General features: G+C 48.6%; 1 protein-coding gene across 3 annotated transcripts in view; it reads left to right on the forward strand.

The window, feature by feature from the left end:
• The first annotated feature begins 206 nt into the window (after nt 1-206).
• CAMK1D (calcium/calmodulin dependent protein kinase ID) overlaps nt 207-13,686 on the forward strand; it is a 383,665-nt gene continuing 370,185 nt past the window's right edge. For all 3 annotated transcript variants that reach the window (XM_079769652.1, XM_079769655.1, XM_079769653.1), the window contains exon 1: nt 207-690. In XM_079769652.1, coding sequence (XP_079625778.1) covers nt 599-690 — 92 coding nt within the window. In that variant the 5' untranslated portion in view covers nt 207-598. The remainder of the gene's footprint in view (nt 691-13,686) is intronic.

A 13,686-nucleotide genomic window follows, 5' to 3' on the forward strand; every position in this document is an offset into this window, starting at 1 on the left:
GCGCCCCTGTGCGGCGCACCTGCTCGCGTCCCCGCACCAGCCCCCTCTCCGGTGCCAGGGCGCACGCGGCGGCCGGGAGCGGGGCCAGGCGCTGACGGCGGCGCCTCCGCGCTCGGGGCGCAGGACATCCCCGAAGGCGGCAGCGCGGGAGGCGGGGAGGAGACGGGGTGGGGGGAGGCGGCCGGGGCGCGCGGGGAGGGCGGGGAGTCCGCAGCGGCAGGGGGAGGAGGAGGGAGCCGGAGGGCGGCCGGGAGGCGGAGAAGGGAGGCAAGAAAGTAGCAGAAAGTGCGGCTGGCCACCCGCGGCCGAGAAGCCGGGCGAGCAGCGGCGGCAGCAGGAAGTCTGTGCCTGAGACCAGCAGAAATACGAGCCGGGGAGGGACCGCGGCGGCGAGAGTGAAAGAGGAAACTGCCGAAGAGGAAGCTCCGCCGCCGCAGCCCGTCTCCTCCGGCTCCCGCGCCGAGCATCCCCGCGCCGCCCGCGCCGACCTCCGGGACACCCCGGCCCCGCGCCGCCCGCCCCCCTCTCCGCCCCGGCGCCCCCTCCTCAGCGCGCCCGCCCCGGCCCCCCGCGCCCGGCCGCGCCGCCCTCGTCTGCCATGGCCCGGGAGAACTGCGAGGGCAGCTCCTCCTGGAAGAAGCAAGCGGAGGACATCAAGAAGATCTTCGAGTTCAAGGAGACCCTCGGAACGTAAGTGGGGACCGGGGAGGAGAGGGCGGAGGGGCCGCGGCCGCGGGTGCTTGGGCGGCTTAGCTGTCACCCACGCCGCCGCCGCCGCCTCCGCGGGGACGCTGGTCGCCGCGTCCTCATCGCGGGTTCTCGGCTCTGCGAGCACCCCGCGCGCCCAACGCGTGGGTCTGCGTCCCCGGAGGGGTGGGCACGGCCACGGGCCGGGAGCTCTGGGCTTCGGGAGGGCAGCCCCGCCGGCGGGCAGCTGGACACTTCCCCCGACAACGCCGCCCTCTGCGCTGCTCGCTCTTCACGCGTGGCCGTGGGCTGAGATGGTGGATCTTCGGTTGGTTGGCTGTGCGCGTGTGTTCACCGTGTGTAGGGCGCACCGTGTGAATGAGAGACGTGGTCCTGAGAAAATCGAGCTTCCGTCGCTCCCATTTCTGCCCTCCCACCGTGTATTCCTCCAGAATGACCACCTGCACCTACTAGGTGCCGGCAAGACTTGGGGTGGCCACGCGATGGTGGAGGGGGGAATCTCGCCGTGTGCAGGGTCGTGTGTGGACACACGCGCCCCACTGAGCGTGTGTCCATTTCGCAGAGGCTCAGCCACACACGCTGGGGCGCCTGTCTGCGAGCGAGGGCCGGGAGTGTCGCTGTGCAGGCGGGTGCTCTCCAGGGCCGCGTTTAGTCCGAGGCCGGTGGCGGCTGCGTCTCAAGAGAGAAATAATCAGAAGTCGATGGCATGAATGCAGCAAGCATGGGCCACTCCGTTGAGCTACTGTTCCCTTTCTGCCCAGGAGTTGGTTTTTGTTTGTTTTTGTTTTAAGCGCCCAAGAATGGGTGGGGAGGCTGATGGTGAAAGAGAATCAGGCACTGCTGGATGAATCTGAAGTTCAAGTTTATTTTCTCCCCTCATGTGATCAATATCTGTTGCTGATCAATATCTGTCAGTATATATTCGCACACAGGTGCCACAGGAACTGGACATTTTGCAGGGATTCATGGGGGCTGGGAAGAGGAAAAGGAGGTGTTGCGCAGGATAAACAGTGTGCTCTCTCTTCCCTTCCTTTCCCTCTTTGTCTTGGTTTTTATTTGCTTTCCCAGAACCATATTTTGGAACCCGGATTGTCTTTGCTCCACACCCGGGGTCCGTTGCTATTGTTGGGTCATTTTCCCTACCTCTGCCCCCCCAATATCTGTAGTGGGTCCCCCAGAATGAAGTTAGATTTCATTCTGAAGACGGCCTTCCCCGCCGTGCTTCTGATTCCTGGGAAAGCACACCTGCTGAGGTAGAGAACAGGGTCTCCTAGCTTTGGTGCTTTGCTGCAGGGACGGCACCTGTGGGTCTACACCTTCTATCTTTGTTGCGGTGAAAACAGAATAGGCGCAGTCTGTTCATAATGAGGGCTTTGAGGCTGCCTCTCAGCATGGCCAGGTAAGGGGTGAGTTTGGGAGAGAATTTTTGAAAACTGCCATTGAGGTTTATTCGGGCCTACGGGGGTTGTGACTCTGAGGTGCTCAGGCTACCAAGAGACTAGAAGCAGCCCTCACTTGTGGTCCCTCCATGGGTTATGTGACTGTGGACCAGGGGACTGGAGAGAGTGGAGTCCCTTCATCTGAAAATGCATCCCTTTGTATGGTGTGTCGCCGCCTGAGCCCCTCTCGTAGTCCCTGGGCCTGCAGCTTCCAGGTCCTGTGATGCAGTGTCCCCGAAGTGACTCCTGCTCCCCAGGAGAGCCCACAGCCGCACCTCTGCAGTGGCGGGCTGCTGCCGAGGCTCAGTGAGCTGTGGCTTCACTGAGTTGCAGGAGCTGCTTGGGGATGACTGCGGTGTTTCCACCTCTGGGAAGAACGGGATTTGTCTTCTGGTGCAGGAGAGACCGGAGCGCTCTTGCAAACAAACCTCTTGGATTCTGGCCACGCTCCCTGTGAAGTTGGGTATGGGTCTCTTTGGGGGTCCCAAAGCTTTGCCTTCTGCTAAAAAAAAAAAAAGTCTTTGACAAGGAGCTTCCCACCGAGGTCCTATAGTGCTGGCAGGAGTTCTAGAAGGATGAAACAAACAATAAAATGATCAAAACGTTTTTACTCACTGACATCATGATAGTAGTAATTGTATGTGACTTTATTAAATGAAATCTATGTAGCAGGCATCACACTAAGTGCTTACATGTATTATCTCATTTTACTCTCATAATAACCTTATGAGGTAGGTATTTACTATTATCCCCAATTGGCAGATAGGAAAACTGAGGCAAGAGAGAGTAAGTGACCTGCAAAACATGAGCTAGATGTTAAGTGGTGTAGCTGATATTTGAATCTAGGCAGAACCACTCATGATTACCCATACGGGGTTGAGCCACTTTGTGGGTTATGTAATGGCAAATGTTTAATAACAATGTGACTTAATTTTAGTGTTTGGAAAGCTAATCTTAATATTAATGGAAAGAAAACAAGATTGTGGGGCAACGTGCTATCTAAATCTGTAACATTTCCAAGCTTTGGGGTTTTCAACATTGTCTCCTCAGACTTTCTAGAAGTGGTTTGAAGTTCAGGATGCCTGTTTCACCCTGGTTCAGGTCCTGTGTCTAAACAGAGAGGTAATTTCCAGTCCCTCAGTGTGGATACTGAGTAATGAAATCTAGCATAAATCAAAGGCATCAACGGTTACGACTGGGATTCACTTCCAAGGGACTCTGCAGGCCCAGTCATTTTGTTTGTCACACCTCCACCATATGCCTTTAAGATCCTGAGGCAGAGAAGCCCTGCCAGGAGCCAGACTGTCAGCTTGCAGTGTTAAAATGCTTTTCAAATAAAGCATTGTAAAGGCCTGACGTGCACTCTGCCAAACTTTGTCATTTGATCGTCGGCTGCCTAACCCAGGTACCTTCCCTTGCAGAATGGAACACTTACTGCTGAAGCTTAAGGGTCTAGCTATGTAGTGTGTGTGGTCAGAGGGCCCTTGCTGGAGGGTGAGGCCAAATGGGAGTGAAGGCTTGCCCAAGAGGGTGGGAAACAATGCTGAGGAAGCAAAGGACAGCAGAGGGGAAAGGACGGTCTTTGTGGTTTGGGCCTGGGTTAGCAGACACACCTCTGAGTCAGGCCTCAGGACAAACCTCTTCTTCACCTGTGGGCTGCAGGATGGCTGACTTTAAGAGGGAGTCCTGGAACCTAACCTTATCTCCTGATAAGGTGGTAAGACTTAATTACGAGTTTTAATCAGTGACATGTTTTCAGATCCTTGGCCTACTACGAGAGCCGGTAAATGCTGTGTAACAGCAAATTGGGAGTGGCGAACATTTCTGTCGGTGTATTTGCTGAGGCTCTCAGACCACCTCTGCTGTGGATATCGTTTAACAACTTCTGAAACAAGAAAATGAAAACATGGTGTTTGGGGAAGCATACAGCTGGGAAGAAAGCTTTGGCGTGGTGTCCAGGAAACACCCCAGACTCATGGAAGTCCTTCTGTAATTTCCACGTCATGAACAGCATCTGAATAGAGAAGGCCTTAGCCCTTGGCAGGACACAGAAGGATTCTCCCAATAGGCCCCATTTCCCCTGGCGTGCAGGAACTGGCATGTCCCAGAAAGCAATCTTCATCTCTGCAGGGCATCAACACATGCTTTTCTTAGAGACCGAACATGTTCCGTGGAAACAGCTGCTATCTGTAGGGGGCTGGAGCAGGCACCGTGGAGGATGTGAGCCTTGGTTCCTGGTCTGGCTCAGCCACCATGGGGTGTGTGGCCTGTGGGTTGATTGGTCATTTGCCTGGCCTCCTCATCTCTAAAATCAGGGAGGCAGGGAAGGTGAGATGGTTTTCAAGTGCCCTGACGAACCTGAGATTTTAAGGCTCCTCTGTACAAGGAAGGCACTTGCTATTGTTCTTCAGGAGCTTTCCATGCCTGACTAGGTACAGCTGATTCCTGTTTAGAGGGGCAGTTTTATGTGCAAGCTAGAAGCAAAGTGAGATGGCTAAGTACAGGAAGTCTTATCCAACTTACGGTTAGTAGCATCGTGTGTTCCCTTTTTCATTAAATGAGAGCCTGCTGGGTGCTGCTTTAGGAAGGGTACAAATAGAAGTTTCTGTGGGGCAAGTACTGTCTTTCTCCACTGGCATAATATTTATATTCTTTATTCTGAAATTGCTCATTCAGTACACCTGTGGAGGACAGATGATTGATTTATCTGAAGGCCCAGATGGAAAAGAGATCCAGCTGTTCTTTCTTGGGGTATATGTAGGGGGAGAGAGGAAGACTGCAAAGCTACTTGAGGTGGTTTATATATTTGACTGCCTGGATTTTTAAATAGTATGTATTCTGGGATTATTCTGAATTTTAGAGTCTGGGAGACGTATTTGAAAGCATATTACCAAGAGGAAGATAAAGATGGGAAGTGCCTAGATTTCTACCCAAGGTTATCCCAGCTGCGGTATTAGAAGCTTGCCCCCCCTCTTTCTTTTGAGGCATGATATCAATTCAGCTTCACATACATTTAGAAATATCTACTGAACACCTGCTATATTCTAGGCCCTGGGTGGGGGTGTTTGGCACTGAATAAACAGATAAAAATGCCTGCTCTCCTAGAGCTTATTGGTGAGGAAGTCGGAAAATAAAAACTGTGAATAAGTAAAACGCAGATTGTGTTATATAGTATACACGTTAGGGGGGGAAATAAATCAGGAAAGGGTTTTTTTTGGAGTGGGAGGGATTGCAGCTTGAGGCAGGGTAGCTAGGGATGGCCTCACCGAGGAGCTGGTATTTAAATAAAGATCTGACGGCGCCATGGGAGAGCTGAAAGTAGAATATGCCAGTTGGAGGGAACAGCAAAGGCTGAGGGCCTGGTGGTTTTGAGGCCTGGTGTTCAAGGAGCCTTGAGTGATCAGGGAGGAGAGTGGGAGCTGAGGTGAGACAGGCATGGCAGCAGAAGGGAAGTGTGGGGGAGCTCAGTAAACCTTATAGATCATAGTAAGGATTGTGTTAGCTCTAAAATCTTGGGGAACATTGGAGGGTTCTGAGCAGAGGAGTAACTTGATGTGACTTAGGTGTGTCCATCATGGCTGTGGTCGCTGTGCTGAGGGACTGGTGGTCTTAAGGGCGGAAGTGGGGAGACTAGTTGGGAGGCCATTGCAGTGATGCAGGGGAGAGAGAGGGTAGTGAGCTAGAACTAGGAGTCCCGATGGAGGTGATGAGAAATTATTGGATTAAGGGTCTATTTTCAAAGGAGAGCCAATAGGAATTGCTGGTGGATTGGATATGAGGTATGAAATTCTCCAAGGATTTTTGGTTGAAAGAACGGTGCTGTTGGTGGTTTGGGTCAGTTTTCCCAAGGGTTTTCTGAGCATCTGTCTGTGCTGTGGGAAGCTCTTGAGTACAGTTTAGAGCAGCGGTCGCCAACCTTTCAGACCTCACGGACCACCAGTGGTCCGCGCACCACCGGTTGGCGACCGCTGGTTTAGAGGGTAAGCTCACACCCTTTGGACTTCTGGGCTCCCTTTGTGGGGGCCTGTTGCATTTTAAAAAAAATATATATTTTATTGATTTTTTACAGAGAGGAAGGGAGAGGGACAGAGAGTTAGAAACATCGATGAGAGAGAAACATCGATCAGCTGCCTCCTGCACATCCCCCACTGGGGATGTGCCCGCAACCAAGGCACATGCCCCCGACCGGAATCGGAACCCGGGACCTCTCAGTCCGCAGGCCGGCTTCGGCGGCCTGTTGCATTTTAAGGTAAATTTCCTTCCTTCCAAGAGCTTGTGTCTGGAAAGAGCTTTTGAAGTATCTCCTCTTCTGTCACAGGGAGAAAGTTGGGATAGGCTAGACATGTTAGCAGCTGGAAAAACTGCTTAACTTTCTGTGAAAATTCTGGGTTTTGCCTTTGGAATGATCAATCTAGACCACCTTGATGGTAGGCCTAGAACCTGTAACTTTTCACTTGGTTGGTGAATTTGAATCCTCCAAATTCTGTGAAAAATAATAAATATGAGAACTCTAGCTACTCTTTTCTTTGATAGGATGTATTATACTGTTTTTGGAGAAGAAAAGCCAACAATTTCTCTTGATTGAAAAGAGACAACAAACTCTAGTATCCTTATTGAGTAGTAGGGTGGGATTTTGGAAATTGTATTTTTTGGATAGAGCTTGTCCCCTGAAGGGCTAATGAGGACTCTCTCAAGTAGGCATTTCTGGTTCAAACGTGGCAACTGAACGGGCAATAATCAGGCTTGGCAGACATTAGTGTCCTCTCAGGGGAGGACTTTAGGGGTTAATTTGTTAGGTTTTTCTCTGGCTGGGTCTCCATAATCCCCTTTCATCTTTCCTTTCCCCCAGATAAATCTCCTTAAATCCCCTCCAGTCTCTCTCCTCCTCTCTCCTCTGGGAGGGCTTAGGCATTGGTCCAGTGGGGACTTGTCATGGTCAACTTGCACCCAGAGTGGCAGACCCCAGGACCTCAAGCCTCCGTCCTTACCAGATTTCACAGGAATCATCAGGGAGCCCAAAGCCCGCTGTGGACTGATGGTGGCCAGCATGAAGTCTGGTGCCCTAGTCAGCTGACCCAAGTTTCTCTTTTGCTCAAGATGGCCAATTCAGTGCATATGTGACTGTTTTAGGACGACGTGGACTCTGGGAGAGATGCTGTCAGGATACTCTTTGCCAGTTCATGTGGTTATGTCTCCTTTATTTTCTGTGGTGCAGGAGATCACTTGAACTCATTTTTTATTAGATCCTTCTTGATTAAAAAAATGTTTATTATGCAGTGTATGAATTATTCAGGCTCCAGGGAGACCAAGAGTAATCTCCAAATGGATACCACTGGCCAAGTTCATTCCATGGCAGACCAAGTTTGTTCCACATCTCCAGCAATCAGCTGTGTGCCTTGTGCTGTTTTTCCTACTATTTCAGCAGAACTCAGAAACAGAGGGATTCTGTGTCTTGATTAAACCAATCTTGAGGATAAATCTTTAAGACAGCATATTGGCTACAGCCAGGTTGGGGAGGCATCAGGAGGCAATGAATAGAAATAATAGAAAGGTGGTTCCAACACAACCACTCATAGCTGTAGTGTCTGGAGAGGCTCCTTAATCTTTCCCAGATAAGATGGAGATGGAAGCTGCTGCCCCGTGGGATTCTGGTAAGGGTCCAGTGAAGTGCATGAGTTGCCTGGGACATAATTGGGATTGAGTAAATAGCAACTGACATCAAATTTAGCTACCTTCAGCAGCTATGGTTGATATTGACTACCTTTGGACATTTAGGGCCAGTACAGTGGGAAAAGCATATCAGTATCTGTTGGAAATTGATTTTGGAAGCTCTTGTTGAGATTATACAGAATGGTACATATTTAACCTCCTCCCAAATTATGGTGAGAAACCATCACAAGTTGTCGGTCAGCCAGTGTGTCCATCATGGCTGACCGACGACTTGTGATGGTTTCTCACCACAATTTCTGGTTGTTCTCCACAGCACAGTACTGAGCAGCTGAGAATGTAGACTCCGAGGTCACCAGGACATGAATGCAAATTCTGGGCCCACTCCCTCCTAGCTTTAAGGTTTTGGGCAAATTATTTTGCTCTTCTCAGCCTCATATCCTCATCTAGAAAACAGGGTAAGACTAGCACTTAATCTAAGGATTGTAGTGAAGATTAAACGAGGGTGGTGGAAACTATTTAGTGCAGTACATGGCCCATGAATATGTCCTCAGTAAATGCTAGTTCTCTCTCATTGGTCTCTGTGGTGCTGGAACACTGCTCCTTAGAGGCCATTTGCTCAGATTTGGATGGTCCATTGAGCCATTCAGCATTTGCTCCCCACAGGAGGGTGATTAGTGCATAGAGTGCTAGCATTAACCAAGGGACTCAGTCTGAAACGTCCTCTGGGCCAGCTCATGTGGTGGAGTGACCTAGTTTGCCATATATCACAGGCTCATTCTTTCCTCCAGTTATCTCATCAGCTTTGCCTCTGCACCGCTCCTGCACCCTGAGCCAGTGTGTGTGTGAGTGTGTGTGTGTGTGTGTGTGTGTGTGTGTGTGTGTGTGTTTTAATCTGTCCCCATCTACATCAGCTGTGCAAGAGTCTTTTCTAACTGTACTTTCTGTCTTCTCAAATGGCACAGAGGTCTTGGTGCAGCTGTGGCCCTTCTTCAACTTAAACATGCTTTTTTCTTAAGCAATTCAGCGCTTCTTCTTTGTTTATAAATCAAAATAATGTTTTGATTTATTAAAAGGACTTAAGTAACTTTTTTTTTTACAGTATCTTTACATGTGGAGTTTTAAAATCTAGATGTACTGAATATGTTTTAATATTAGCATATTTTAAAATGGCAGCAAATATATGCATATACCACATAAACATATGTAGCAGTTTATTTAAAGCCCAACTGGCGTGGTTCAGTGGTTGAATATCCACCTATGAACCAGGAGGTTGTGGTTCGAGTCCGGTCAGGGCACATGCCTGGGTTGTAGGCTTGACCCCAGTGGGGGACCTGCAGGAGGCAGCCAGTCAATGATTCTCTCTCATCATTGATGTTTCTATCTCTCTCTCCCTCTCTCTTCTTCTCTGAAATAAAAAAATATATATTTAAAAAACAAAACAGACAAATACACATACAAACACATCCATATAGGGGACTGTGGATGGGGTGTGAGAGAAGATATCAAAAGATTAATGTCCCAGGTCCCAGGATGTAGATATGATCTTGGGGAGCTGATAACTGAGTTCGGAGATATCCCTCATCTTGACCTATTTTAGCCCTTTTGATGGCCAAACCTGGTCTTTGGATCACAATTTATTGGGACCTCTACAACAGGGTGAGCAGGGCAAGAGGAGGCTCCCAAGCTGAAAGTAGTTGATGCTACTACTTGCTGAGAAGACCTCTCTCTGTCTTTCGTAACCACAGTACACGTCACTGAAATTGCTTTTACACCAAACTAGATTTGGTGCTGTAAATGGATACCTAAAGGTTACATATTCAGTCAAACCTCAGACAGTCCCATTCCTGCCTACCTCCTACACAACTTTGTCTCCTCCCATTACGGCTCACAGTGTTGTAGGGGGAAAAGCTCCCCCAAAACAAAACAAAACCCCCAGATCTTTGTAGCTTTAGAAATTGTGTGGGTGGAGGGAAGAGAAGCTGTGCACAGCAGCAGGTCTGGCAGAGTGGTGGAGGCGGCAGACACCCCAGGCTTGGCCAGGGTCCTCTGCCATACACAGGGAGGGGCAAAAGTAGGTATACAGTTGTGAGTACATGAAACAGAGTTCATTCTTGTATTATTATTTATTAACTAGAGGCCTGATGCACGAAGATTCGTGCAAGAATAGGCCTTCTTTCCCCTGGCTGCTGGCACCGGCTTCCCTCCGGCACCTGGGACCCGGGCCTTCGCTCTGGCCGCTGCCTTCCACCTTCGCTCCGGCCGGCGTTGCCTTCTGCCTTTTGCCTTTGCTCCGGCCCTGCTACCCTCCTGTAGCTCCCTCCACCCCCCGCTTCTCCCCTCATAGCAGGTGTCCTGCCCCTCCCTGTCCACTCTGCGCAAGGATCCAGGCCTGGCCACCGCCATCTTTGTAGTGTCAATTTGCATATTCCCTCCTTATTGGCTGTGGGCGCTGTCATCTTTGGCACAGAGTGACGGTCAATTTGCATATCCTGTTTTTATTAGATAGGACTAGAGACCCGGTGCATGAATTCATGCACCAGTGGGGTCCCTTGGCCTGCGGGATCGGGCCCAAACTGGCTCTCTGACATCCCGCGAGGGGTCCCGGATTGCGAGAGGGTGCAGGCCAGGTGGCTGGGGAGGGATGTGGGAGGTTGGCCAGCCAGGGAGGGACTGGGGGCGGGGGGAAGGCTCCAGGGCGTGTCTGGCCCTTCTCGCTCAGTTCCGATTGGCTGGACCCCAGCAGCAAACTAATCTACCAGACATGCCCTGGAGCCTTCCCACTGCCCTCCGGTGGTCAGTGCACGTCATGTCATAGCGAGTGGTTGAGTGGCCTTAGCATATCATTAGCATATTACCCTTTGATTGATTGAACAGCCGACAGGACGACCAGACACTTAGCATATTAGATCTCTTTTATATAGGATTCTTGTATTATTTTCCTACAATCAACTGTAAACCTACTCTTGCCTCTGCCTTGCATGGGCTGACACTTCTTTAACCATGATAAAAATGACTGCTTGACATTTGCCTTAAAGCATTAGAAGATATAAATACCTTTACATAGGCTGAGGGACAGTCATTTATGATGTAAGGGATTTTAAAGAAAGTACATTGTCTCCCACACTTAACTGGGAAGAAGTAGTGTTTGAATGAGAGACGGGAGGGAAAATGGGTAATTCTAGTCTTGGAACTTTGGAGGAACTGAGGAGGCTCAGATGGGTTGCAGATTGGGAAGCTGAAGACTGAGTGAGGAGAGGACCCCAGGCTCACTGACCTCAGCCATCACAAAACTGGGGCTAGCTGGCCTGGACCCTGGAAAGCCTCAGACAGTCCCACTCTCCTTCCTCTCCCTAGTCCTCAGCACAGACTGCTCTCAGGTACAGGCCAAGGCTTTAACACTGTAATTCAGCCAAAGCAGGAGCTCAAGGCTTCTCTGGGCCTGAGTAGGGTCCTGACTACCATGAAAATGTTGACTTCTCTAAGAAGATGTCCCTCTAACAACACTACACTTTAAATGAACTTTTGGAGAAGACCTTGTATAAGTGTTGGTGACAGTCTGTTTCTGGCAGTAATGTACAAGAATGATACTGCTTGGGTTTTTCCTACCTGTGTTATCTTGGTCAGTAAAAATCGAGTTTGTGGTCCTAGTAATGATGAAAAAATATTGTTGGCTTTTTTGTGGTGCTCTTTCAGCTCCTTTGACACTGGGATATAATATCAGGACCTCATATTTGTGTGTGTGTTTTAAACTATGGTAAAAATACACAAGATTCAACATCATAACCATTTTTAAATGTATAAATCAGTGGCATTAAGTACATTCACATTATTATGCAACCATCACCACCATCCACCTCCAGAACCTTTTTATCTTCCCAGAAGGAAATTGACCCCCCATTAAACACTAACTCCCCATTTCCCCTCCCCCACTCCCTGGCAACCACCATTCTGCTTTCTGTGTCCATGAATTTGACTACTCTATGTACCTCATATAAATGGAATCATGCACTATTTATCTTTTTGTGTCTGGCATATTTTACTTAGCATAGTGTCCCCAAGGTTTATCCACATAGTACTACATGTCAGAATTCCCTTCCTTTTTAAGGCAGAATAATATTCCATTCTATGGATAGCACACGTTGTGTTTATTCATTCATCTGTCCATGGACACTTAGAGTTGCTTCTACCTTTTGGCTCTTGTGAATAATGCGTCTGTGTACGTGGGCATGCAAATCTCATTGGATCTCTGTCTTCAGTGTTTTTGGTTATACCCAGAAGTGAAATTTCTGGATCATATGGTAATTCTAGGCTTGATTTTTGAAGTCCTGCCATACTGTTTTCCACAGCCGTGTGGTGTTTTGCAGCTTGCAGAATGTTTTTACGGTGTGCGCATGATTCCTTCCGAGTCTTAGAGCAGCCCGATGAGTGGGCAGTCATCGTCCTCATTTTAGAGGTCAGAAAATGGAGGTTCAGTGAAGTTAAATGACTTGGGTGGAAAAGTTGCTAAGTGGCAGATGGAGATGGAAGTCAGTGCTCTTTCTCCCATGTCATGCTACTACCAGCTGGTTAGCAGAGTAGAAGGGAATAGAGAATACTAACAGGATTAAAAAAATATCTCCTCCTTCTGTGGACTTGTCATGGTACCGTAAGGAGAGCACTGGGATCAGTTGTGTGCTGGTAAATCAGCTCTGATTTGTAATAATTGCTGAATTCCATGGTGTAAATAAATACTCTGACATGGAACAATTTCAAGCTTCCCATGGTTTAACAATCTTCTGCAAAATTCTTGAATTAGGCTCTTATGAGTGGGTTTGAAGTGACACGAACACACCTCTGAAGGAAGTAGAGCCAGGAGGTCTGAGTTTAGTCCCTGCTCTGTCATTTAGGAACTGTGGAATCCTGGCCTTATCTTCTCTACGTCCTGATTACCTTGTTTGTTAAATGGGGATAATTACACCTGAATTATACCTGCTTACATCACAGACTCTTTTAAGTCCCAAATGAGATAATTATGTGTAGTAGGCATTATACAAATAGAAGGTATTATTGTGTTATAAAGATTATAGCTTTAAAAATACTTCTTTCTCATAAATGTTAGTATCATGCACCCTTTGAAACCTGGCCATCATCTTTGGGGCATGATTTCCATAGAAGTTGGGCCACAGTCAACTTTGAAAGCATCAACACAATCCCAGCGTTGCACAGTATATTTTTTCTGGCTCTATTCAGGTGTATGTTGTTTTTATTCTTGGTGTTTAAGTGATTGGTACCTTAAGAAAAACGTAAAACAAATTATGAAAGCAACATGTCATCATAGTAGAGAATTTGAAAAAACTGGAAGAGTGCAAGGAAGAGTAAGTATTGGCTAATTGGCTAGATGGGTGCTAGTAACTGTCCCTCTAGGGCCCTGGTCGGCAAACTGCGGCTTGCGAGCCACATGCGGCTCTTTGGCCCCTTGAGTGTGGCTCTTCCACAAAATACCATGGCCCGGGCGAGTCTATTTTGAAGAAGTGGCGTTAGAAGAAGTTTAAGCTTAAAAAATTTGGCTCTCAAAAGAAATTTTAATCGTTGTACTGTTGATATTTGGCTCTGTTGACTAATGAGTTTGCCGACCACTGCTCTAGGGCAAGCATGTCAAACTCATGGCTCAGGGGCTGCATACCTCATTTATCTGGCCCGTATTAGCATCTGAGTTTGACATGCTTGCTCTAGGGGGTGGGGAGATCTCAGGATAGGCCCAGAGGTCAGCTGTGGGGGACCTATGAGATAATGGTGCAGCCGTAGGTATTTACTAAGCCGTATGAAGGCATTTCAATGTTTTACCATCTGGTCTGATGGAAACAATGTACATGGGTTGAGTGTTGGCTCT

Source organism: Cnephaeus nilssonii, assembly GCF_951640355.1.
Source record: "Cnephaeus nilssonii genome assembly, chromosome: 4".
NCBI classification, from domain to species: Eukaryota; Metazoa; Chordata; class Mammalia; order Chiroptera; family Vespertilionidae; genus Cnephaeus; species Cnephaeus nilssonii.